The 27,092-nt window shown below is 42.9% G+C and overlaps 2 protein-coding genes and 1 long non-coding RNA gene across 12 annotated transcripts in view; 1 reads left to right on the top strand and 2 right to left on the bottom strand.

Annotated features, from left to right (window-relative positions):
- Window positions 1-19,546, top strand: part of Cmc1 (COX assembly mitochondrial protein 1) — an 86,214-nt gene extending 66,668 nt beyond the window's left edge. For 2 of the 3 annotated variants that reach the window (XM_030244530.1, XM_011242996.3), the window contains 2 exons: window positions 8,317-8,407; window positions 18,181-19,546. In XM_030244530.1, the coding sequence (XP_030100390.1) occupies window positions 8,317-8,407; window positions 18,181-18,301 (212 nt within the window). In that variant the 3' untranslated portion in view covers window positions 18,302-19,546. The remainder of the gene's footprint in view (window positions 1-8,316; window positions 8,408-18,180) is intronic. The other variant, NM_026442.3, reaches the window with a different exon arrangement.
- Gm51660 lies at window positions 148-9,878 on the bottom strand. The gene is made up of 2 exons (XR_003948090.1): window positions 9,843-9,878; window positions 148-8,557 (listed from the first exon to the last, which is right to left on the bottom strand). It is a non-coding gene; the product is annotated as a predicted gene, 51660 (long non-coding RNA).
- The window catches only part of Azi2 (5-azacytidine induced gene 2), a 29,357-nt gene continuing 15,995 nt past the window's right edge, over window positions 13,731-27,092 (bottom strand). For 2 of the 8 annotated variants that reach the window (NM_013727.4, NM_001286508.1), the window contains exons 7-8: window positions 24,354-24,472; window positions 18,432-21,815 (exon numbers count right to left, since the gene is read on the bottom strand). In NM_013727.4, coding sequence (NP_038755.1) covers window positions 21,403-21,815; window positions 24,354-24,472 — 532 coding nt within the window. In that variant the 3' untranslated portion in view covers window positions 18,432-21,402. Of the gene's footprint in view, window positions 14,499-18,431; window positions 22,080-23,044; window positions 24,473-27,092 lie in introns of those variants that run through there. The other 6 variants (XM_011242976.3, XM_006512148.3, XM_006512147.4 and 3 more) reach the window with 6 other exon arrangements.

The following is a 27,092-nucleotide window of genomic DNA, read 5'->3' as shown; positions in this document are numbered from 1 at the left end:
GACACCTCCGTAGGACCTGATCTTAAGTAGTAACATCGGAGCCTTTAAATAAACTGCAGCCGGAACGGAGAGGATCGATTTGCCTTGTTAACCAGGGACAGTGCACTTATTACTGGCTAATTAATTTTATGCCACCGTGTCTTTTAGCCCCTTCCCCTCTTTTTTTTTTTTTTTTTTTTCCTTTCAAAACTGAGAATTTAGATCTGTTTACCAGGAGGGTAGCACACGCTGTCGTCAGAGTTTTCATTCTGGCCGTTGGTGTGACCGTGTGAGGTTAGAGGGAAGCTACAGTGCGACTTTTGAGTCTTTTCCCCCCCGAAATGATACTTTTCGCTTGACGTGACTATGTAGACATACATTTCACGACAAGGACATTTTCTAAGTTTGTAGCTGAGAACAATTAGTATTTAAGGGAATGGAGCTATACATTGGAGACAGCCTTGGAAGGAAGGTGATGAATGGGGGTTCTTAGTGAGTCTCGGGTTCCCCCAATTGTTGCTAAACAGAGGAGAGCCGTGGAGAGGAAGCACATGGGGAGATGGCTGGCTTCCTCATGCCAGCCCCTCAGCCCAGCTGCCACTTCCTTCTCTCCTAGCCTCTAGTTCCATTCCTCCCTTTTCTTTTTCTAAGTTAACTCGTTGTTCCATGCTTACAGAGTACCAACCCCCAGACCAGCCGTTCTTCCGGTCCTGTTCCCTAGCCTGTCAGCTTCCCTCTGTCCCTGCCTGCTCTCCCACAGCTGCTTTGTGCGGTGTCCTGAGCAGTAACAGGCTGCAGCCTGCCCTAGTGCAGTTTACCGACATCCTTAGGTCCCGGGGCTGCCGGTGCTTTGAGCCACCCCTGCTCGAGTCTCAGTTCCGGGGTGGAGTAAAGGCAGGAGGTAATTTGAGCCCAGCAAGCTGAGGATGGTTAACACCCCTCAAAAATGAAAAGAAGAGAACCGTGAAGACCAACGCCTCTCAGTGTGCTGTTTGTCATGGTGTGCTATTTTGTGGTGTAGTATTTGTGTTTTGGCAGGTGATATAAGAGTTAGACCTGATGTTGATAAAGGATACATCTTTTGTTTCAAGAAGATAGGAAATGACTATCAACATGTTATCCCTTTAATGGATGTCTATAATAATATTCCTTTTATGGTTATCCACAGAATAACGTACTTTAAGAAAGATGCATGTGGACAGGCAAACTTTATATGCCCCAGTACAGGGGAACGCCAGGGCCAAAAAAATGGGAATGGGTGGATAGGGGAGTGGGGGGGGGAGGGTGTGGGAGACTTTTGGGCTAGCATTGGAAATGTAATTGAGGAAAATACGTAATAAAAAAAATAAGAGAAAAAAAAAAAAGAAAGATGCATGTAATGGTTATTTTAGTAAGAGGTGAATGGACCTGCTTCTGTGGTTAGTCTTGAGACCTCTCTTGTTACAGACCCCGTCCTGTTTAAAAGCAGCTTGTGACCATCCTGCTTTGTGAGTAGACTGCTTGTCAGGCCCCAAAATAGGATATGTAAGGAAAATGGAAGAAACCGATTCCCTGACTTTCTTCCTGGCTACTTTCTCAGTCCTCCACCCCTCATCATTCGTGCTGGTTATGGCCACTCCATTTGAGCGCCCTTTAAAAGAGGCAGGTGCTCGGGTGTTTGTTTGCTGGCCACACTGGGCCGTTCTCATACCTTCCTTTCAAGTTCTCGTAGCACTTGGCTGAGATCTGACTCCCCTGCATTGCACTGAGTCCTCCAAATGGTGTGGGACATTGGCTTCAGGCAGTGTCTCTGGCGACCCCATCTCACAGAGCAGCATTTGGCTCCATTTGAAGCGCAAACACAGAGAAAGGATGACTCTGCATGCCATTGTGAATGCAGGTCCCGGCACCTGTCATCTGTGAAGTACAGCTTGGTAACAACTCATTCCTGAAGACCTCGTGGCCACACAGGCATTACCGACACTCCAGACCAAGAACTTCCTGAGCACCTGAGACGTGGAAAGCTGCAGCACCTCGTGCATTCTACAAAGAGAACTCTTAACGGAATGGAGACGGAAGCCTGTGTGCCAGCTTAGCTGGGACCATGCCACCTGACAGGCCTTACAGTGCCCTGTGTGTCTGTGTGTTCTGTGTGTGTCCAGGGCTGGTCTCCAGGCTCCTAATATACCTCACCTCTGCAGCTTCACTCCATCCTGAGGCCCTGACTGGCTTTCCAGCTGATTTGTTTAATAATCTAACTACCCTCTGTGACCCTTAGATTGTTGGTATCTGTGTCCACCTCTTTGGACTCTGTCTCCTCTTTAACCCTTTTGTAACCCACCACATACACACACCCAAAGAGATATAATTACTATATGATGTGTGATCTGAGAGTTAATATTAGTAATTAAGATCGAAATTAATCTCTCATCAGCCAGCTATCAAGGGAAATTGGGACCACTTGGCAAGTGCAGTCAATATACTGATGATGTAGCTTGTGAATGTGTCATCATTCTTTAACATAATGGTTTGGCATTGTGGAAGGACGAATGCATCCATGACTCTAGTACAATGTGCTCATACTGCACTTAGATCTAAAGTGCAGAGTTATCGTTTTGTGTGGCTCCTATGAGAAGCTCATGACAGGAAAAGAGAGGCTTCATTAACGCATGTGTGAGTTTACTCACTGGCCTTTTCAAGTAGACAATGGAAGTGTCCGCCACCGGTGGTTCCTACCGATAGCCCTTCACCCGTGCTCATGGCAGGGACTCTAGTCAAAATTCACTGGGTCACCGGGAAAGTAAATGAAATGGAAATAAGAGCTCATTGTAGTGACTTTGGAGAAGCCATTTTAATAATAACAATCATCATTGTCATCATTGCTATTATTATTTTCTTATTCACTTTGCATCCTGCTCACTGCCCTCTCCCAGTTACCCGCTCCCACAATACCTTCTCTGAGCAGGTGGGGGCCCCTGGGGACTTCAAGTCTCCGTGAGGCTATGTGCATCCTCTCCCACTGAGGCCAGACAAGGCAGCCCAGCTAAAAGAACATATCCCACAGACAGGCAGCAGCTTTTGGACAGTTCCTGCTCCAGTTGTTCGGAACCCACATGAAGACCAAGTTCACAGGAGCAGACATTTTTTAATGTGTAAAATTCTTGCTTAAAATGTTTAGAAATATTTAAGAGAATTTTCCACAATAGGATATAGACTCAGGAGTTGAGGCATCTGATGCTATTTTATTTTTGGTGGCTATTAAACTGTCTCATCAGTAGTATGGTATAGTTTGATACTAGGTAATTTATTTGAGAGAAATGAAGGCTGTACAAATATGTGGATTTCAATGTTTTCTTTTGTTTTTAGACACAGGTTCTATGTAGCCCTGGCTGTCCTGAAACTTGCTTTATATACCAGGCTGACTTTAGACTTACAGAGATCTGCCTGCCTCTGCTTTCTGAGTACTGAGATTAAAGGATTTTCATGTTCTTGGTATTTTACTGAAAGAAAGAATGTCTTGAATGCACATCCCACTAACCTTTAGAACAACTTAGTCTCTCATTGTTCATGTGTAGCTGAATCACCTTAACATAAGTTTAACTAAATGAAATTTAAGTTTTGTAGTTCTTTTTATTGGATATTTTATTTATTTATGCTTCAAATGTTAGCTCTTTCCCAGTTTCCCCTCTGGAAACCTCCAATCCCATCCTTCCTCCCCCTGCTTCTATGAGGGTGCTCCCTCACCCACCCATCAAGTCCCACCTCCCCACCCTGACATTCCCCTAAACTAGGGAATCAAGCCTTCCCAGGACCAAGGGCCTCTCCTCCCATTGATATCTTACAAGGCCATCCTCTGATACATGCGGCTGGAGCCATAGGTCCCTTCATGTGTAGTCTTTGGTTGGTGGTTTAGTCTCTGGGAGCTCTGTGGGGTGGTCTGGTTGGTTGATATTGTTGTTCTTCCTATGGGTTGCAAACCCCTTCAGCTCCTTCAGTCCTTTATCTCCTGTATAATTTACTTTAATAGTTACTAATTTTTAGTTCTTTTTTGGGTCCTATTTGTATAGTTTTTATGGTTTTATTAATATTCAAAGATTAATAGAATTGGGCATGCAGCTCTTTAACATTTCACAGAAAACTGATAGGTGGAAGCTCTTTATTTTTAAGACTGAATTCCAGAGTATCATTTTACAGTCGGTTGGCAGTATTATCAACATTAATTTTACATGATTATATGCTATGCTAATGCAGGAGGAAAGAAAGACTCTCATTAAAATCATGTTATAAAACAAGTTGAGGAAAAAAAAAAAAAAAAAAAAAAAAAAAAAAAAACAAGTTGAGGCTTCAGGTAAGTTACAGTTCCTCCAGAAGAGATTTGGGCGACGAGGACCCTGGACAGCACCTCTTCATGAGGGGAACACAGAAACACTGCTTCTGCCAGTTTCCAGCTTAGTGCACTTCCATTAATTTTGGGGAAATGGATATTTAAACAATGTAGTGCCTATGTGTTCTGTGCTGAACTAAGGCAGTAGAATGTTGGATTTGTTAAAATTATGAGTTAAACTTTTGATAGTAGCTGCTGTATTTTCCAAAAAGTCCTTGGTATTTGCCAGCTAGCCTGCTTTCTTTAGGCAGAACTCAGTTTGGCAATGATGTTTCTTCTAGCCATTTGGCATAAGTGTGATGAGGTCACAGTAGGGCACAGTGAAGGTTGCAGGTGTGATGAGGTCACAGTAGGGCACAGGGAAGAGGTGTCTAGCTTACTTTTAATCACCACTCTTGAACATGGCATTTCTCTTTAAGAACCCTATAGTCAAGTGGTCAGTTTTGTGTTAATTTTATGGACACATTCCCTTTGAGGACTGCCATGTCTTTTTCTATTTTTGATCATATCTTAACACAGTGCTCCAAGTACAAAAATAGACACATAAGAAAAGTAGGCGTTTCAAAATAAGAAGTGAAGGCTGTTTTGATATCCACATTCATGCCCTGTGTGTCTACTGATAATGGGCTAGCCTTGTCTGCTTTGTGTTTTGAGATGGAAGTCCTTCGCCAAAGGGCACAAAACTCACTGGGTTCGACTTAGCACAGCTCTTCTGTATAGTGAACAAACACTTGACATTGGGGTGAAGGAAATAATGGATAATGGTCAGATTAAACAGGTGGAGTTGGGATGGAGGGCAGAGACCTAAAGACCACTCACTCTTCTGTGATGGAGCATAAGAGATAACTCTGCATGGGATCACATCCTATGCACTGCTTAAGTTCATCTCATCTCTGACCCTTGCTCCTTTCTAGCTGTCCTGCTCTGGTAGATTCAGGTGTGTCTGCTGTGGGGCTCTAGTTTTGGCCAAATCCCTCCTAGTAAGTTTTGTACACATTTATTTCAGTTATTTCTGGTTGCTGTGATATAAAAATATTTTGTCACATATTATAGGTATGTAGCTCTATAGAGATTCCTGAAATGGCCTTCGTGCTTTAATCTAGTTATGTGTGACTTAGATTCTTTAGTGATTAGAATGCAGCACATGGCTCAAGGGAAGATGGAACCTTGGTAATTTATATTACACAAACTCTCAAAGCATTGAGGCTGTACCCGACAGCTTCTTGGTGAGGCTGGTGTCATGTTTAACACCTGAGTGTTAATTGCTGGATACTTGACAGCAGAGCCTAAAACTGCTTGAATGGCAGTAGCCACAGAGTAGCCCTGACAGTTAGGAGGATAACTGCTAAGATATGGGGCAGAGCACATTGCACATTGGCCTGTGGGGAGGACTGGGGGGACTGGGTCTGATCCAACGCAAGTGTCAGCCAGTGTCCATTGGCTGTGGGTGGATGATGGCACCAGAGACTGAAAGTGCAGTGCGGCTGGTATGGTCACAGAAGGAGACGGAACGGAGGACTGTTTGCGATTTTTATGGCATTTAGGACTTGAGAAGAATGAGAGCCCTCCCTGGTACTAGACTTTAAAGCACATTGCAGGGATCTCAGAAAGGGAGGCTGTGCTGCCAGCAGGGGGAAGTCCTCAGCTCTCCCGTGTGCTGGGAAGAAACAGATGGATGCAGATACCTGGGTCTGGGGATGTTTTAACTTCTGTCTTAGTTAAGGTTTCGGTAGCTTTAAAGAGATACCATACCACAACTCTTATAAGGAAAACATTTAATCGGGGCTAGCTTAGAGGTTCAGAGACTTAGTCTACTGTCCTTATGGCGGGAAGCATGACACCATACAGTCAGACATGATGCTGGAGAAGAAGCTGAGTGGTCTACATCCGATCAGCAGGCAGCAGGAAGAGAATGACACTTGAGCATCTGAAACCTTCACCCCCCCACCTCCCCAGTGACGGCCACATCTCTTAATAGTATCACTAAATATGGCCCTGTGGGGTCTATTTCTATTCAAACCACCACATTCCCCTCTCTGGCTTCCACAGGCTTGTATCATAGCCTGACTTCAAAAGTTCCAGGGTCTATCACAGTTACAGCACTGTTTCAAAGTTTAAAGTCATGGAGGCTCATACAGTCTCTTAACTGCAATCTCCTATAAAATCAAAATGAAAAATCAGATCACATGCTTTCAACATATAATGGCACAGGATATACATTGCCATTCCAAAAGGGAAGAAAGAGAACATAATGAGGAAATACTGGATCAAACAAGACTGAAAGACAGCTGGGCGAACTCCAAACTCTGCATCTCCATGTCTGATATCAAAAGGCTCTTTAGATCTCCAACTCTTTTTAGCCTGGTTGACTGCAGCACACTTCTCTTGGGCTGGTTCCACTCCTGTTGGCGTTGCTCCTTGGCAGGTATTCTACCACTCTGCCATCTCCAACATCTTGGGGTCTCAAAGGCAATCCAGGCTTGGCAGAGCGGCCTCTCTAGGCCTCCATGCAGCAACACCCTGACACAGACCTGGCCTCAGTGACTTTCCTTAGCTGTGGAGGGAGATTCCACCAGCCCTTTCTTCTGTCCTTCACTCTAGAGCCTGAACCATAGGCTGAACTGCCAAGTTCTGCTGCTTCCTGGAGCCAGAACACAGGCTTCTCATTCAGTCACAGCTTCACCAGCTTTCTGGTTTTGATGGTTTCCTTCACTGCCTAAGCTTGGCTGTCCTGGAACTTTCTCTGTTGATCAGGCTGACCTTGAACTCAAAGATTTTCCTGCCTCTGCCTCTGGAGTGCTGGGATTAAAGGTGCACACCACCATGCCAGGCCCTGATTTCTTTTTTAATTCCCTTTTACTTCTCTTTATTCCTTTTCACAGATTTGAAGCTTAGTTGGGTACGTTCTTGCTCTCCGATATTCCATCTAGCATCAGGCTTCTTTCTAATCTGTTTATAGTTCCTGGTACCTCTTTCTCCTCAAACTATGCATCTTGTATTTCTTCTTGCTTAGTTTGCTTCTTTTCACTAATAACCAAGCAGTACAGTCAATACTAAGGTGTCTAGAAATCTTCTCTGCTGTTAAGCTATAACTCTTCTATTTAGCATCAGGTAGATTTTATGGACAAGGGCAGAAAGCTGCCAAAATATCCCAAGAATAGTCTCTAGGCCACACAGTCACTCTGAATCTGAAACCTTTTGATCCAGGCCCCACAGTTCAGATCACCCTCAGCACTGCTGTCTTCCGTGCTCCCACTAGTATGGCCCATTAAGGCCCACTTAAAGCATCCAGCTGTTTTCCTAACGAAAGTCACAAAGTCTATATTCCTCCAAACACGGTCATGCCTGTCATAGCAATAACCCACCCCTGGTACCAATTTCTGTCTTAGGGTTTCTATTGCTGTAACGAAAATTTGACCACACAAACTTTTACAAGGAAAACATGTAATTGGGGCTGGCTTAAAGGTTCAGAGATTTAGTCCATTATCATCATGGTGGGAAACACGGCAGCATGCAGGCAGCCATGGTGCTGGAGGAGCTAAGAGTTCTACATCCAGATCAGCAAGCAGCAGGAGGAGCAAGACACTGGGCCTCACTTGAGCAGTTGAAAGCTTAAAGCCCACCCCGGGGATATATTTCCTCTAACAAGGCCATGCCTCCTACTAGTGCCACTGCCTGTGGGCCTGTGGGGCCATTTTCCTCTAACCACCACATCTTGTTACTTATTTCCCTTGGGATGCATTCTTGTCCCACTGGAAATCCTATGGTGAGGTCGCTGTGGTCAGTGTGTCTCTCCTGCTTTGATCTTACAAGTCCTCTTCTCAGATCGCTTTCTGCAATACTTGCAGTCTGCCCTTCAGCAGTGTACATGTGTTTAATCCACCATGGAATGTATACACTATGGACAATGGATTCTAAGTGAGAGGCTGTTAGAACTTTAAAAATCATGTTAATGTAATTTTTTTTTATTTCAGATTTTACCAGATGTTGCAAGGACTCTGGGATCCTTATGGTATTAAAATGCCGGAAAGAGAATTCTGCACTGAAAGACTGTCTAACTGCTTAGTAAGTTGTCACCTCAATGCTTGTGGGTCTGTGACTGCACAAGTGTGTAGTAGGAGGGTGTTATTAACTCATTACCTGTAATATGTTCTGTACCTCTGCCCACCAAATTCTTCATGTTGCTGGTAAGACATCTGTATGTTACAGGTTATTCTAAGAGAAAAACATTTAGGGAGGGATTTAATAAAACATTATCTTTGGCAGAATTGGCTCTATGATTTTCCACATGGCTTAACAAATACTTTTTCTGCAACAGGTTGGTTTATAGAATGAGTATAGCCTGCTTTTTAGTTCTTCTATTGAAAAGCAACTGAACGAGATGATCCCTAGGAACTTTTCAGCCTGGCAATTTGTTGAATTGTTGTTTCAACTCCTGGAAAAGTTGCAACAAATGATATGGAAGCTCTAAAAGCAAATTTCAATTTTTGAAGCTTTATTAAATCATAAAAGGGCAGGCTTCCCATGGCTATCAGCCAAACATGGCATATTAAGTTGAAGTAAGACTAGGCACCTCCCCCGTCTTTAGGTTGGAGGAGGCAACCCAACAGGAGGAAAGGGTCCCAGGAGCAGGCATACGTGTTAGAGGCAGCCCCTGCTCCCACTTCTGGGGTCCCACAAGAAGACCAAGCTACACAGCTGTCTCCTATGTGCAGAGGGCCTATGTGCAGGGCAGCCCCATGCAGGCTCCCTGATTGTCGTTCCTGTGTCTGTGAGCCTCTAGGAGCCCAGGTTGTTTATTCTGCCCCCATGTTTGGCTATTTCTATCAACTGCTGGAGGGAGCTTCTCTGACGACAACTGGGTTAGGCACCAATCTGAGTATAGCAGAATTTTAGGAATCATTTCATTGATTTTTTTTTTCTTTTCTTTTTTCAGTCACGTTTGGTTCTATCCTAGGTCTCTCCAGCCTTTAGTTCCTGGCCTGTCAGGCAGTGTCAGGAGTGGGCTCGTTCTCATGGCATGGGTCTCAACTGGACCAGTCATTGGTTAGCTACTCCCACAATTTTTGTGCCCGCCCTTACCCCAGCACATCTTGTGGGCAGGGCACATTGTAGGTCGATGGCTATGTGGCTGGGTTGGTGTTCCAGTCCCTCCCCTGGAAGCCTTGCCGGGTTACAGGCCATGGCCATTTCAGGTTCTGTATCCCGCATTGCTGGGGCCCTTGGCTGGTGTTGCAGATCTCTGGGGGTTTCCATTGCACTGGGTTTGTAGCTCACTCCTTAGAGGCCCCCACTTCCAGTTGTCAGTTCTCCCTCCCTCTGTCCATACTCCTCCCACCCCACCCCTGCACCCATGATGTTAGTTCGAGTTCCCCTTCCCAGGGAGGTTCACAGTCTTCTCTTAAGCCCTCCTTGTGACTTAGCCTCTCTGGGTCTGTGGGCCTTAGTATTATTGCCATTTACCTTACAGTGAGCATATACCATAGAAATGAGTACGTACCATGTTTGTCTTTCTGGGTCTGGGTTACCTCACTCAGGATGATTAGTTCTTTCTAGTTTCATCCATTTGCTTGTAAATTTCATGATGTCATTGTTTTTTTTTTTAGCAGCTGAGTAATATTCCATTGTGTAAATGAACCACACGCTCTTCAGTTGAAGGGCATCTAGGTTGTTTCCTGTTTCTGGCTATAGAGAATAGAAGTTGTTCCACTAGTTGAGCAAGTGTCCTTGTGATTTCCAAAGTGGCCGTACCTAACCAATTCTTTTTATATCAACATTTTAGTGCCATCTCCATGAGTACTTAATTGTACTTCCTCAGCTCTTTCTGTTAATTGGTTTTGAGATAGGGTCTGGACGTGTAGCTGTAGCTAGCTATCTTGGAATTTACTATGGAGCCCAAGATGGCCTTGAGTTTGGCCTTGTCCACTTGGCCTTTGCCTCCTGAGGACTGGAATTACATTTAGGAGCCACTCCTCCCAGATTAGTTTTTCTAAGTCTTTAAATGACAGTATGCAGATGTAGTGTCCCATGCCTTTGAGCCCTGTACTTGGGAGGCTGACCTCTGAGTTCCAAGACAGCCAGAGCTACATAGTGAGACCCTGTCAAGGAAAATAAAGCAAAGAAGAACGTAAGCAGGTTTTACTGAATGCATTTGTCTCCCCCCATATGTGTTTATTGTATACATTACTATATACAGTATTGACAAATAATATCACAATATTTTCCTAAGTTGTTAATTGGTAGTTGTGAGATTTTAGTTTTGGCAAGCTGTTGGTCCCTCTTGTGTTTTTCCGGCTGCAGCCAGTGAAGCACTACTGTGAGCACAGTGTGTGATGCCGTCCTAGGCGAGTAAACTGAAGGAGAACACTTGTGAGTCCCTTGCGGATTAACCACAGGGCTTTAGAACGCTACCATGGGAAGGACGAGGCTACGCAAACCGTCTTCCATCTCTGCAGTTACAGATGAGGAAGCCAAGAGTTTGCATGGTTTTCTCCGAGGCAGTCTCGGCTGCGGGTGGCTGCTGGGCAGGAACTGCAGAACCTGGTGTGTGTCGTTTTAAAAACCACGGTCCCTGTATTAAGTAACTTTGTATATAAATGTAATTTTGGTAAATTTTTAAATAATTGATTAGTAGGTACTAAAACAAACCTGGTGAATCAAAAAAAAAAAAAAAAACCAAAACGTAAAAAGCAACAGACAGATAGACAGACAGACAGACAGACAGGCAAGCCCAGGTCCACCTTGCCCAGGAGCTGCTGCACTGCCAGCCCCTCAGGCTCCCTTTTGTCCCACCTGGCTTAGCTCGGATTGCTCTCAGCCATGACACACAGCTTTATTACTTTAAAACTTGCCTGCTAGGCACCGTTGTGGGGCACAGATAACCACCACCAGGAAGGGTGTGCCCTTACCAATTTATTATCTCTCCTTCTTCTCCTGCCCTAATCTTAGTGGCTTTTTCCACGTAGTCCCTGTCAAACATCTTTGTTCACCTGCCTGGAGAGAAGGCCGAAGGCCGGAGCTGCCCCCAAGGTCTTACATGGTTGCTGTGTCCCTTTTCCTTCAAAGCATGGCAGAAAGCAGGAAAACCTCCCTCCTTCCTTGCCTCTGCCTGTTCCTCCTGGGACCCAGAAGTCCCATCTGTACCTCTGCCCAGTAATTGGTTCTCAGCCTTCTTTAGTGACAAATTCCGAACCTAGTAGGGAACGAGACATTAGTATCAGAACCTTCCCTTACAGGGAGCCCTTTACTTTAGAGGAGAGGCTCCCTCTGGTCATGTTTCCTAGTGTGCCTCAGATGAGCGTCTCGTCCTCTTAAACATGTTTTTGTAGGAACACAGATATTTTACAGACGTGTGATAAACTAAAGCAGCAAACACACTTAAAGAAACAGAAATGAGTGTAGCTCAGGAGAAGCCACAGGTGTGCTGCTTCCAGGCTCTGTAGTGGAAGGTGGACGAGAAATGAGGACATGATTGCCCCTTGGTACAGTCGGAAGGTTTCCTGTAGATATGAGGGAGAGCACAGAAGATGGAAGTGGGCCATGAGAGGAGGGTTGTTGGAGAGAGTGGACCAAGACAGATCCAGGGGAGGAGCCAGCCAGGAGCCTAGAGATGATCAAAATGGCTAAGTTATGATAGGGAAGAGAAACTAGGGGAGGGGAAGCGAAGCCCAGCCCCCAGGAGGGAGAGGTTTAGGATGGGGGGCAAGTGAAAAGAGCTGGGAGGAGCTCCAGGTAAGGAGTGAGACTTGTCCCAGGTTCCTCTGGGACCTGATTATAGTGTTGTTAATGAGGTTTAGTGAGTTGCCTCACTTAAAGGAGGGTCTGCTCTGGCTAGAGTACTGAGTCCTACAGAGAACAGGAGGATACAGGGAGCCTCACAGAAAAAGTGCCAGCTGAGCAGACCAGTTGGTCTGAGCCCTGTCTTTCCCTCTAAGAACAGCATGTGCTACATTGAGAGAATGGAGAGCTACCTGCCCAGAGGGCTACAGACCCTTGAAGGAGGCTGGCACGGCACAGCCTTCACTAGCACACAAATCCACATTGTCTGGGCAGATGGGAAATAAGTGTGTTAGTTAGAATTGAGACAGGGAACCCATGCCTCTTCTTCCACAAAATGCAAGCCCACCTCTGTCGTAGTTCAGGGGCAGAAGCCATACACTGCATGCACATCTAAATCCTCCATTGCTGTATTACTATACAGCACCCTCGAGGGTGACAGGAAGCCCTGAGATGAGTGAAGCGCAGCCCGCCACATCACATAGGCTTTCAGTGGCTAAACGGCCCTCACACACAGTCTGCAGATTTGTGCTCTCCATGGAGAACAGGTCCAGGCTGTCAGCCTGAATTCTAACCTGGAATGTTTCTGGATGTGTAGGCATCTGCAGAGGCCAAAGAGCATCCTAACCTAGTCCGATTCATCCGTTGGTCATTGATAGAAACTATGGTCCTTCCTGTTGGTGTACAGGAAGCTGGTGAGCAGTGTGGAGTCCTGGTGACAAGCCACCACTGCTCTGTGTATTGGAGACCATCTGCTCAGCACTTAGTGCCTGAGCACAGAACCCTGGTCACAAGCCAGCTGGAATTTCTTCCCTGAACCTCAAATTTCCCTTGCCTTGGTGACTGCCAATGCCAGTGTGTGCTTCCTTTGTGACCTTATAAAAGGCACCAGAGCCCTTTAACAGGAAGGAAAGCGATGTTTGAGCAGTGGATCGCCTGCTCCTGCGGTAGCAGGACACCTTCGTTAAGTCCATACCTGTGAAAAGCAAGTTTCCCCCAGAAACTGCAGATGCCTTTCCTAGACTCCCTCAGGTGATGTATGTGCTCAGCAGTGTGAGAGTCAAGTCCAGTTTCCACAGGTTGAGGCTGTACACAGAACAGGTCAGCTCCTGAAGGCCTTGGCCGGCCAGTCCAGAATTATCATGGGAAATGAAAATTAAAGATCTGCTCCCAATATGAGTTTCCCTTGGCCAGGAGACCATTCTTTGCATGTCACACAGGATTGTAAGGTACCCTGTGTCCCACAGTGCCCATTCTAGGTATGTTGGGTATGTGGGGGAGTGGGGTGGGGATGTCCCTTGGATACACAAAGACCATACTCCATGGAGTCCCTCTGCTCTCAGCCACTGGAGAGGAGGACATGTCTGATTCCATCCATCTTGCTTGATCAGAGAACCCTCTGCCTTCTCAGCCTAGAATCTCAGATTTTTCTCCAAAAGTGCTTTGAGAATGCCAGAGAGTAGAACATGACGATGCATGCTTATAATCACAGCATGCACAGCACTCAAAAGTGTGAGATAGGATTGATGCTAGTTGAAGGCTAGGCCAGGCTACACAGATTCAAGAGGTGCAAAGTACGGGGGCAGGAGGTGTTAGAAGAAAAAGGTATGTGTGGAGCCAGTCATGAAATACATTTATTATAGAAATTACAACATGAATATTTTCCTCGGGAACTGCTTTGTGTACTATAAGATCACCCTGAGTAGCACTTGGGTAGCCATAGTGACAGAACAATTGGGAGGAGGTAGGGGTTGGAATAGCTGTTGTTTTGTCTAGCAGTAAAACACTGATCAAAACAAAACAAACAAAAAAAAAGTTAAGAGATTTGGAGTTTGGTAAAGTTAGAGTGGGGACTTCTAGTTGACCATGGTAGAGATCTGATGGATAGGTAAATGTTTTCAACCCTGTAGCTCAGATCTGAAATTTGTTACATTGTTTTACATATGTATTCTCCAGAGGAACAGAACTGACAGAACACATCTACTTACATTAAAAGGAGGTTAGAATGGCTTACAGCCTGTGGTCAAGCTCGCCCACCAAAGGCTATCCTGACAGAAAGGCCAGCAGTTGCTCAGTCCTCGAGGCTGGCTGTCTCCGCTGGTCTTTGGTCGCTGTTGGATTCTGGAGAAGTCCGTTCCAACTGCCAGTGAAGGAAGCCTCGGCAGGAGGAGAGATGGGCTTGCCAGGGAGAGTGAGGGCAAGCAGGCAAAAAGCAAGGCTTCCTTCTTCCATGTCCATTGAAAGACGCTGCAGCCAGATGGTGTGGCCCAGACTTAGGGTGGGTCTTCTGACCTCAAATGATCCAATCAAGAAACATGGCTCCCAGGTGTGCCCAGCTGTTTGGATTTTAGTGGATTCTCGGTGTGGATGAGTTGACAACCTAGGTTAGCCATCGCAAGTTGTCAGTCTGACACATAATCACATCTCCTTATGTAATTTTTAGTTTTCAAATGAAAACAAAACCAGGTCACAATTATGTTTAACATGACATCATTATCCCATGCACAACAGCATTATTTGAAATAACTGAGAGTTTTACTGTCTGTCTGTCTGTCTGTCTTTCTTTCATCCTTTCCCACAAGGACCTACAGCCTTTTAGAAAGGTAACTGTTCACTGGGGAAAGGAAATAATCAGACTTTCCAGAGTCTATTGGATGTAGGTTCTGAATTGACACTGATATTGGGATACCCCAAGAAGCATTGTGGACCTCCAGTTGAAGTATGGACTTAACGGAAGGTGGGTGACTCCTGGTGTTTTGGCTGACATGGAACTCAAGTAGGATCCTGGGTTACTAGGAATCATCCTGTGGTTATCCCCAGTCACAGAATGTATACAAGTTGTCAGAATTCTTACATTGGTTCCATAACTGTGGAGTGAGAGCTGTTATGTTTGGAAAGGCCAAATGGAAACCAGTAGACTGCCTCTACCAGGGAAAGTAATGAACTATAGAGCGCATCACGTTCCTGGAAGAATGGCAGACATTGGTGTCACTATGAAAGACTAGAAAGGCTCAAGGGTGGTGGTTTTCATCACATTTCCCTTTAATTCTATGTGGCCAATGCCAAAGACTGATGGGTAGTGGGAATTGACAGTTGTCTGCAAAAACTTAGTCAAGTAGAGTCTTAGTTATTACTTTTCTATTGTTGTGAAGAGACACCAGGGCCAAAGCAACTTATATAAGAAACCATTTAATTAAGGGCCTCATTTACAGTTCCAGAGGTGAGTTTGTGACCATCATGGCAGGGAACATGGCACAAGTGGGCAGGCAGGCAGGCAGGCAGGCAGGCATGCATAGTACTGGAGCAGTAGCTGAGAGCTTCCATCTTATCTCCTAATCCTTCCCTAAATAGTACTACCAAGGAGGGATCTAGCATTCAAATGTATGAGCCTATGGGGGCCATTTTTCATTCAAACTGCCACAAGTAGTGGTTCCTGTTGCAGCTGTGGTACCAGACGAAGTGTGCTTTCTTGAACAGATTGTATCACCTGGTGCATGGTATGCAGCTGTTGATCGAGCAATGCCGTCTTCTCTGTACCTGTCCATAAGGGCTATCAGAAGCACTTTGCTTTCAGTTGCCAAAAACCAGCAGTATACTTCTATAGTTCTACTTCAATAGTATATTAACCCTAGCCTTGTGCCATAACTTAGTGTGATGGGATCTCGATCATAATGTCTGTAATATAAAATATCACACTGGAGCACTATATTAATGACATTATGCTTATTGGACCAAGTGAGCAGGAGGTAGCGGCCACTATGGACTTTTTGGTAACCATATGTGTATTAGAAGATGGGAAATAAATCCAACCAAATGTAAGGGCTTTCTACCTAAGTGGAGCATTTAATCCCACGGTGTGGGGTGTACATACAGAGATATTCCTTCCAGGGTGAAGGATCAGTTAATGTACCTGAGCCTCTCCGCCCTGAAGAAGGACGTCCAATGTTTAGTGGACCTAACTGGATTCTAGAGACAGCACATTCCTCACTTGAGTATGTTACCAAGTGACACAAAAGCTGCCAGCTCTGAGTGGTATCTGGAACAGGAGAAGGAGAGGCTCTTCAACAGGTCCAGGCTGCTGTGAAGGCTGCTTTACCACTTGGACCATATTATCCAGAAGACTTCATGGTACCTGAGTTACCAGTGGCAGATAGGGATGCTGTTTGGAGCCTTTGGCAGGCCACTTTGGGTCAACGACAGAGGAGACTTTGGGATTTGGAGCGAGGCTTTACTCTCATCTGAATACAGCTATTCTCCCTCTTAGAGACAGCTCTCGGCCTGCTATTGGGCCTTACTGGAAACTGAATGTTTGATAATGGGCCACCAAGTTATCAAGAAACCTGAGCTGTGCATCATAAGCTGGGACACAAAGTCTTACACGCACAGCAGCACTCCATTGTCAGAGGAGCGGTACATGTATGAGTGATGTGGCCTGAGTGGGTAGGTCCTGAAGGCACACGCAGACTTAATGAAGAATTTCTCTAAGTGCCTTTGGCTTCTACTCTGATGGTTATAGGTATCATTTATTACATCTAATTAGTAATTAAAATAGCATGTTTTGGTTGCACATAAATGTTTTCTAGGTGGGGCAGCCCTAGAACAGAGTGGCAGGAAGAGTCTACAGAGAGGGCAGCCTAGGCTCAACTGGCTCAGGGAGAACTTAGCTAGCATTGCAACCTTGACTATCCTCTACTGAGAAGGGATAGCCTTCTAGGCGCGGCTGTGATGTACTGTGTAAGCACATTGACCAGGGTACTTGATGCACAGTAGGTGCTTAGTAAGCACTTACACTCTCTGATGTACTCTTAGTTGACTGGTATTTATTGTCACTATTTGAACATTCTTTTCCTACTCCTAGAAATATGAACCTCAGGGTCTAGTTTGTTGTGGGGAAGGAGGACTATTGCTGAAGAGAGAAAAGCAACCAAACAAAGGTAGATTTGACACTAGCTGAAGAATGATGGAAAGTTATGAATTTTTTCTTTAAGTCCCAGAAAGTGTTCTTTGTTAATTACTATGGCAAGCCACAGCACGCATGTGGCCGCCGCTCTCTTTGAGGAACATGTTGAGACAGTGTCTGCCTCTCATCTTCATTCCTCACTACATTGTGACCCATTTCGGATTCTATCGTAGTGTGCTTGCTGATGGCCACACCCAAGAAGCAGCCCCTTTTCATTCAACCTTCGGATAATTGTAGCTCCATCATTCCCCTGGCAATGCTGTCTAGTCGGCCACACATTTCTCCACTCCTCAACCCTGTGTCCCTTAAGCTGTTGCTTAAAGTTGGTTTCTTTGGGTTCTGTTAAGAATCTTAAATCTAAGTGTAGCTTATACCTCTGGATTAAATCATTACAGATCCTGTTTCTCTGCTTTTCTTCATGTCTTACTCATGTCTTAAAAGGGAATGTTTTTGCTCAGTCCATGCCATGTGGCTTGAATTAGTTTTCTATAATCTAGAGTCATCTGTCTCCTAACTCACTCTGGTTCGTTACCAAATCAGCCTTTCCTTTCTGCATCTCCACATCTCCTCCTTGGGCTAGCTTAGGTGCCTGTCATTTCTTGCTTCAATACTATTATTAGAGATCCAACTTTAAAACCTGTGCTGTTCCCTTTTAGCCTACCTGGCACACACTGCCATCATTCAAGACCCCTTTACTTCTAGTCAGTCTTGTCCTGTTGCTCTCAGGATAGACTGTCGTAGTGTGACGTCAGTGCTGTGCCCTCAAGTGCTCTTGGGCTCTTCTTGCTACATACACAATCTACTCTGTGAGCTTCAGTCCACTTGCAGTGACACACGCGTCTCGCTTCCCTCACCAGCTCTGTTCTGTGGCCCTGCAAGGAGTGGCCCAACTGTGTTCTCACTGACAACTCCCCTCCCTCGCTCCTAGAATGTAGCATCACTCATCGTTCCATTCTGTGATAAGACGATTACAAAATTTAATGTTTATTGTGTCTTGGTGACTATTGTTGAAAGTCAGCTTTTCAAGATTAAACATGAATAGCTAAGTGTAATAAAGCTTATATTTTATCTATTTTGAAATATATTGATTTACTTCTTATAGCTATAATGATCCAGCCTTCTATGAAGAATGCAAACTGGAGTATCTCAAGGAAAGGGAAGAATTCAGAAAAACTGGAGTTCCTACCAAGAAGAGGCTGCAGAAGCTTCCCACAAACATGTAGGCAAAGCGCTCATCAGGAAGTCCCGTCTTACGGAAGCCAGTTATCACTTAACCCAGAAATGATGGACTGAAACAATGTTTGCTCACCCTGATCATGAAAATATTGAGTTTTTAAAAATAAAATACAAATATTTATTTCAGAGTTCTGATTTATTAAATATGAAATAGGGGAAAAAAAATATATTGTTCTCCTGGTCTTACCCCAAGTACTGTAACTCTGACTGCAATCACAGTGCTAACTGTCATAGAGTTTCATGTGTACATTTCCTTCTGATGGTGCAGGCTGATGGCTAGTGTGGGAAGAAAGGACTAAAGCAAAGGAGGAATGGAGCGCCTTCAACACTGCTAACGGCAGCAGTGAACCAGAGCCTTCTTCACTCTACCCCTTAGTGTGCCAGCCACTGTGGCCAGCAGTCTCTTACGGCGATAACTTAGCCAGCACTGCCATCAGAGGCTTATGTGAAAACAGATGAGATTTGGTGAATTATTTTACTGAAACCTTTGACAGAAAAGTTTCTGCATTGTTTCTTGATCTTTTGAACTTGGCTACTGAAAATACTGTATAATCTTGGATTTTAAGAAGTTGGCATTGTTAGTGTGAACTTCTGTTTTGTGATATTGGGGGTTTGGGAGGAACTGTGGTAAGTTTCTCTTTTAGTGTGTTACCCTAGTCTGAGCTTTTTATATTAAAAACTATTTTAAAAAAACCAGGAAGGCAAGATTTAACTTTGGCTCCAATCCTATGAAAAAAATTTCTCATTCAAATGAAATGAACCTAGTCAATGAATGCATGTTCAAGCTTCACAGTGTACTCACCAAAGAACTACTTTACTTTTGTTTGAAACTCAAAGAACCCATTCTCCCAAAGCACAGATCAACAGAAGGTGACTGGAGGCCAAGCAGAGCAAACTCAGGAAGATACTGCAGCACGGGGAAAGGCCAAGCAGCCCATTATCTCTGCGCTGGCCTTGTTGGCACTGGCACATTTCTATTGGACAGGGCTACAGTTGTTTTCAGTGACTCAAAGAAAAGGTACAGTTACTACAAGAAGCCAGTGACATAGTAACAAGATTTCTGTTGTGTGTCTCGAAACCAGTAGGTACTAGATAAACTGTGTTCCCATTCACCGCTTGCCTGACTAGTGTACCTGCTGCAGATGTGTCTTTGGATCCCCGGTTTTTACAGGTTCATGGGGCAGTTCTATTTTGGCGTTGGCTCAATACAATAAAGGACCAAGAGGAAGGAGCATGTGGCTACTGTCGGTTGTGTCCTAATATTAATGAGTTACAGGTGAGCTTAATTAGATTTAGGGAAGCTTGTTGGGGTTGTCAGCTAGTATGAAAAGGACCAACGGGACTGTCAATTTTAATGAATCACAAAATACAGCTGTTACCATTGACTAAGTATATATTTAAACATTTTCTGACCAGGTAAGAATATTTTAGGGTTTCTCTTTTCTAGCTAAGGAGTCTTACACAAGCTTTTAACACTTTGACTGTTAACACCCATCAGACTGTTCTAGCAATCCTTTTTGATAACGGTTACTACTAGTTAGAGGGGATTCCCTCCATTCAGAGTATGTTGGAGAAATAAAATTAATACCAGACTTTGGAAATATACATAGGCAAGGACAGTATTTCACATCCAATTCCATTTTAAAAACAAAAATAATTTTAATTAAAACAATTTCTTGGCATTGTTCAAAAACATTATAAGACTCTCTTTACAAAAGAAAACTTCTCATCTTGGTTTGAAAAAAAGCAAACCATTAAGCTACATCAGTCCTAAGATGATGGACAGCCTCCGCAGTCACACGAGAACTGCGTTTGCTTTCTTATTACACAGTCAGTTAGTGCCTTCAGCTAGAGCCTGGGCTTGTGTATTTGTTTTATGCATATTGGGTCTTGTTGTATTACTTGGCAGGAGCCTGTACTCCCTCGAGTCAGCTGTGTTCATTGGTCAGAACACATTCCAGTATCTGACATCAATTCCATTAATCACGGACAGGCATGAGTAAGTGACTGAGATAACTCAACAGTGAACAGTGCCTGGCTATGCATTCTATTCAGTGATACAAGGTCAGAGATCCTCTGAATTCAAGATACATGAAATGGCACTTAGAAAAGGATAAAGTCTTCTTACATCAAACAGGTAATACATGATTACTAATACTCTTAATGCTTCCACCTTGAAAAAATTTAGATGAATTTCCACATGAAGCCATCTTTGTTATTTCTTTACTTATTTACAAGTGATTGGGCACTTAGAATGAGTTGGGATATTTCACAATTGTACAGCACAAGATTTAGTTCTAGATGCAGCTAATTAGCATTTACTTTCTCAAATGTCATATCTAACAGTGTGTAAGCTGCTCTGTGTAAAACAAATAGCTGTCCTGCTGAAAATGACCACACGGGAGGTTCACTACACATCACTGAAGAGACTGCCCTGTGAGATGCTCTTTCTTCTTTTAACTGGACATTGTATAAGGTTATAATAGTTTATTCACATACCACATCATTTTTAACTATTTAGGATTTAAATATACTGGGAAAAAGTTGGCTTCAATAGTCATTAATTCAAGTCTTAGAATTCAAATTGCACTTTAAATTTGTATATACAAACATTTTACTTAAAAATGATTTTAAATCTTAAAACTTGAAACAATAGCATAGAGATGTCATAACCTACTTTTATTCCATTATATTTCAAATCTTTATGTATCAGGAATTTACAGAAGCTCAACCTACTCTTACTTGCTTCTTGATACAATCTAAACCAGCAGACATGTTTTTTCTTTTATACTAAAGGCTGCTTTTTATTTAATGATTGGATATTTAGGCAGGTCACATACTTTATAAAACCATGCCTAAAATTTTCATTTCCACTCTATCCAAGAAGCAAAAATGTATAATTGTTATCAAAGGTACAACTGGAGGTTCCCATACTGGAAAATCAATTACATATATAATGTTATACAGAATGTACAAATGTACATACTGGAGAACTGCACAAGCCATCAATCAAAGTCCACTTTCAGTTTGAACAATCTCTTGGGAGAACCCCTGAGTCCGTGTCTTCCTGATCAAATCACAAGTGAAATTAACTTTTGTAAAGGCAGTTCTGATTCTGTTGATCCAGGTAATGCAGTGGCGGCAGGTTGGATAAAGGTAAGATTTTGCTTTTATTTTCACCAAATGCTGTCTCACTTGATTTAGGAGGGCTTGGGAATACCCAGGAATTATCTTCCAGAGAATTTCTCCCATAGGAGCTGTGCTCTGGAAAGTCTGCACCGTCATTAGGAACCAATCTCTCGTTATCTGTCCATGACTGAAGAACTGCTTTGTCTGAGAAAACCTTTCTATCTCCTGGTAAAGGGGAAGACGGAGCATAACAAGGAGCTTTGCCATTTGGTGACAAAGAGGGATGTCTTTTGTAAGTTGCAGTAAAATTTGTCAAGTGCAATTTCGTGCTGTCTCTCCCAAGGTCTTCAACACATCCTACTGGGGTACAGGCTAAAAAGAAAGCACAGCTATGTGTCAGTCTTCTAGAAGTTGAGATTGTAAACATATTATATACCAGCTTTACAACTGACACTAAAATTAGCATTTCCAGTTTAGTATCATCACTGGGAAATGGATTTGGAGGGCGTTAAAAGATCTAAGTTCTGAGAGAGTACATATTTGCTGACCCTGAGCTAAGGTCACTCACCAATTGCTTTGTTTGCAAAATGGATGTCAAACTTCTTTCCTGCCTATGTCTTCCTGCTGATGAAGAGTCTGTGTGTGGTAAAAAGGTATAAGAAGGCAAAGAGAAGAAAAGTTCTTGGCCTTTAGTGTGGCTAGTCAAAGTTTTTAGACCATACTTAGTGGGAAAAAGTTGTGAAGAATTAGTAGGTCTAAAATACGTTCTTTGGCTTACTGAAATTTCTCAGTGGGAGAGGGTTCAAAAATAACTTATTTTTATAAGTATACCTTGGATTCTTAAGAGTCAAATGAAAATTTAACATGCACTGTGGATAAAGTAGTTGAAACAGAAACTGTAAGCTCAATTTCTTATAGTAAATATAATTCTGCTTTGGTCAACAAGCAGATCAACTTAAAAAGTAAATGGAAAGGTATTTCATACACACAGTGGCTTAGGAAAGACTGCTCAGAGGTTAATGTTCACCACAGCCAGTATCCTGCTACGGCAGGCAGCCTCTCTTATTCTTCTCAACCTGCCACAATTGAAACTGTATCTAAGGCATGGCTCTATGCAACCTAATAGTGTGTGTGTGTGTGTGTGTGTGTGTGTGTGTGTGTGTGTGTGCGCGCGAGAATGCAGGTACACACATGAGCATGAAGGTGAGCGGACAAGTTTCTGGAGTTGGTTCTTTCCTTCCACTGTGAGCTCCAGGTGCAACAGGCTCTCAAACTTGCAGGGGGGAGAGGGGGCTCTTCCACTGCTGAGCCATCCTGCTGGGCCAACCAACTCATGTCATTTTAAAAGAAACAAATGGAGACTTTTGGGTGATGGGTGGAAGGGGGTGGATAGAGTAAAAGAACTGAAAGAAATGAATTCTTCTGGAAAGCAGTGATGGATAGGTTATGGGTAAGTGAGCCATAACCCGGTCTACTTAAGACACTGAGTGTAAGGACTGGTGACTGTGCCTAACCCTGTCCAGGGAAGTACATTCTAGTTACTGATGGTGCAAAGGCACCAAAAGACTGTATTATCAGTCAGTTAAAAAGAACACAGAATGGCGAGAGCTCTTCTCCTTTATTAGTCTTTGGAACAAACTATTTTATGATGTAAGTAGCTGCACTGACAGCATACTTGGTAACAGCTGAGTCCCTGTAAGAGAAGTCTTACTTTTGCCATCCATCTATGCTATCTTCATAAGTAACCTTAGCAACTGGGAAATGAGAGCAAGGTGAACCACAAATTGAGCTATGTTTGTTGAGACTTTGAATGAACCCCCCCCCCCCCCCCCCCCAGTGAAACATTATCCCTTATAAACACTCCTGAGAAGAGTTATAAAAGTTTTCTTGTTCTCCTTTGGACAATCAGAGATGCAAGTAACAATTTTAAATTAGATGATGACCACCTTTCAAAGTCACACCACATTCCTTTGAAAAGTAAAATTTAAGACATTAAACGTATGCTGTATGGTTCTGATGTAAACCTATCATGTTGGGTGCAAGGACAGATTATTTCCTAAAAAAACCAAAACAAAACAGCACTGGCAAAAGTACCCATTACTAGTTAACACAAATCTCAAAAGCGTTAGTTAAACACTGGCTTTGAAAAGAAAGCAATGGTTGACTGGGTGATCCCAGCACTTGGGAGGCAGAGGCAGGTAGATCTCTGAGTTTTGAGGCCAGCCTGGTCTATACACACATACACACACACACACATGCGAAGGGGGGGGTGAGGGGAAGGGAGGGAGGCGGCAAACGAGTATCAATTGTTCCAGGACAGCCAGGGCTACATTAAAAATTCCTGTCTCAAGAAAACCAAACCAAACCAAACCAAACCAAACCAAACCAAACCAAACCAAACCAAACCAAACCAACCAACCAAAGCAGTGGCAAATTTTGATTGAGTCTGCCTTCAAATCAGATGTCCTATAAGGAAAAGAAAAGTTTATAAAAAAGATCAGGAACTAAAGGAGTCAGAGTTGTTTTAAAAATAAAAAGCAAGGTGTTTGGTATATTTCATAGTACTGAAATGAAACTTTGGAGCTCTTTTTAGATATATAACTAAATCTATCTATATAGTTATGGTAAAAGGCCCCTTAGCACAAACCTAACACCATGGCCTTACATAAGCAACACTTGGCTGAGAAAAGCCACAAGGGGAAAAGAATAGTACTGAAGAAAAACCACCAGCAACACCTTCCATGTGAGGCTGGCCAGCTACAGACTGAAGCCAAGGCAGAGCATGGGTGTGAGCGGGCACACTGCTGCAGAATGGCTTATCGGCGTCATCAGATGAGACTGAGATAAGGCAGCCAGCAGCTCTTCAGGCAGTCTGGCTGGAGTCTGCATTTGCAGCTAGCAGTGACTTGCCTTTCTTGACTGCAGCTGAGGTTTTCAGTTTTCTTAGTAGTTCTGCTTGCACTTGAGTCACCAGGTGTAAGTTAGACATCTCCCTCTTCAGTTCCCAGTATGCATGTTGCATATTATCACTGAAATGGAATTTGAAAAACAAGTTACACTGGGCCTTTTTATGGAGAAAGGGCAACAACTTCACAATAGAATTAAACAGGTTTCTATTTATACTTTTATGACAATATAAATGAAGCTCAAAAGTATTTATTTGGAATGTGAAAAATGTAAGGGATAACACTGTTCTCATTTCAGGCAGTCACTACTCTATTAAACACATCATAAATAGTCCTCTGATCAGTGAGGTTTTTACTGGCTCTCTCAGAACCAAGGATTGCTTTTAACCAATAATGCACAGTGCTGTTAATATAATTAGTAAGAAATATGATTTTCCTTTGTTAATCTGATCAAGAATAAAATTGCATTGATTCACGTATGGTCTTTGACTTCGTCTTTATCTTTGGATTGTTTCGACACTGTGAAATGAAGTGGTGAGTAGATATCCAAGACCACATTAAGACAAAATTGAGATTTCCTGCATTCCATTCTTTATGTCTGACTGGGCTGTCTCATACTGTTGGTTCTAAACCAATGTGACATGACAGCATAAGGCATGAGGCATCACATGATTCCCTAACGAAGCAGCAGCTAGAGAAGCAGATTATAGGAAACAAAACTTTAAAATTCCTTTTATAGTTTTACAATTAAAAGGATCTGAAAATGTTTATAACAAATTTTAAAAGCTTTTATTGTTCATTAAATCCTTGAGGCTCATGATTTTCTTTAGGTTCTTAATTTTCAATGAGATGAACTGGAATCTTCAGCACATAGTGTTTCCTTGTACAGTAGTGCTTGAAATAGTCAGTATCAGAGTAACTGACTTCACAGTGTCGGAACAACCACTACTGTCAGAGACTGTTAGGTAGTATGAAAATAGAACCAGACAAATATGCTACCTGCTGTTTCAGGTTTTGTCTATCTGAATCTAGTATTAGTTACAGAAGCAACAGACATCTAGAAACAAATAGGTCAAGTTATGTGAGGTAAACGTTACCTCTTTTAACAGAGTATTTCTACCCAACTTAGACTACATTGTTATAAACAGTACAGCAAACTATATTGCTTTGGAGAAAAACCTAGTATTTTAAGTATCTTTGCTTAACCTTTGGTATTATTTAAGCAGCTCTACTTTGGAGTCAGTAAACACTGGATCGGCTTTTTACAATGTCTGTTTCATGGTACAATTCTGGGCATTCAATGTCTGTCAAAGGTTCAGTCATTATAAAGCAGCAGATGAAAGTGTTGTCCACATGCTAACTCAGGCTCACAGGCATGAGTAATAGTTTGCAGGTGGTTTATTATTGCTATAAAATCGTGAATCTGTGCCTGACTTAGAAAAAAGAAAATACTCATGATACTACTTGGGTACTCAAACCCCAGTTACTCAAAACAGCTAGACAAACAGAATATGATGATAAAGGTATTAGTATCAATACCCTGAGTATATTAAAAAGTTCAATTTAATGGAGATTGCTTAAAAATTAGATAAGATTGAACTACATCATCAACTGCCCTTTTGTCCTTTGCTCAAGAGTCACCTACACTAAAACTACAGATTAAAACACAGCTATGATTGGGTAGTTCAAGACTGCTTACTAAGGATTCAGTTCCTAGCATCCAAGTTCTTGTAATCCCACTTGTAGGGGTCTAACGCCCTCCCCTGGCTTCTCTGGGCTTCTGCATCCCCCTCCCCATCAACTCATGCAGGCACAACATGCACGTTTTAAGGCATGTGTTTAAACACATCACAGACTGGCAACTCATCAGTTTTAATTCCTGGAACCAACTTAGGAGTGGAGATGAGAACTGACTCCACTAAGCTGCCTTCCACACAGAGCTGTCCCTACCACACAGGCTCTGTGGCACATGTCCATACTGCCACTCCAGTACCTAAGATTATTACTAACTGAAACTCTTCCTCTATGGAGAACAAAATAATTTTGGTTGCTGTTACCTTAACATCAAAGAGTTAGTCTTTACAGCGTGTAAAAATGATTGGTGATTCTATGCATGTGAACAAATGTTAAAAACCATTTAAAAAAAGAAATGAAAAGGCAAGTTATTTCTCTAATTCTTAGCAGGGCTCCAACTAACCCCGTGAGTATTGGGTGTTTTATCCAAGTGTTTTTGAGACTATATGTGGACTGCAAACCACTGTATCCTACTTTCTTTTGTTCTCTGTATGTCTTCAATTTTATCTTTTTTTTTTGTATAAAACTTCAGTTTTATCAGAAATATTTTCAATATACCTTTTTCAATTTTTTCCAGAAGATTTTTCCATATTTGTCTTCAATTTTATCAGGAATTTATTCTGTATATGTCTTCAGTTTTATCAGAATATTTTCTATGTATGTCCAATTTTTTTTTCTAGATTTATTATTATATCTAAGCACACTGTATCTTCAGACACCCAGAAAAGGGCACAGATCTCATTACAGATGGTTGTGAGCCACCATGTGGTTGCTGGGATTTGAACTCAGGACCTTCGGAAGGGTAGTTGGTGCTCTTAACAGCTGAGCCATTGCTCCAGCCTTGTCTTCAATTTTATTGTTTTTTGAATATAACTTCAATTTTATCAGAATTTTTTCCAATATTCCTTATTCAAATTTTCCAGAATTTTTTTCTATATTTTCTTTGATT

Source organism: Mus musculus, chromosome 9 (genome assembly GCF_000001635.26).
Source record: "Mus musculus strain C57BL/6J chromosome 9, GRCm38.p6 C57BL/6J".
Classification (NCBI taxonomy): Eukaryota; Metazoa; Chordata; class Mammalia; order Rodentia; family Muridae; genus Mus; species Mus musculus.
Note: the sequence above shows the minus strand (reverse complement) of the source record. Positions and strands in the feature narration are given on the sequence as shown.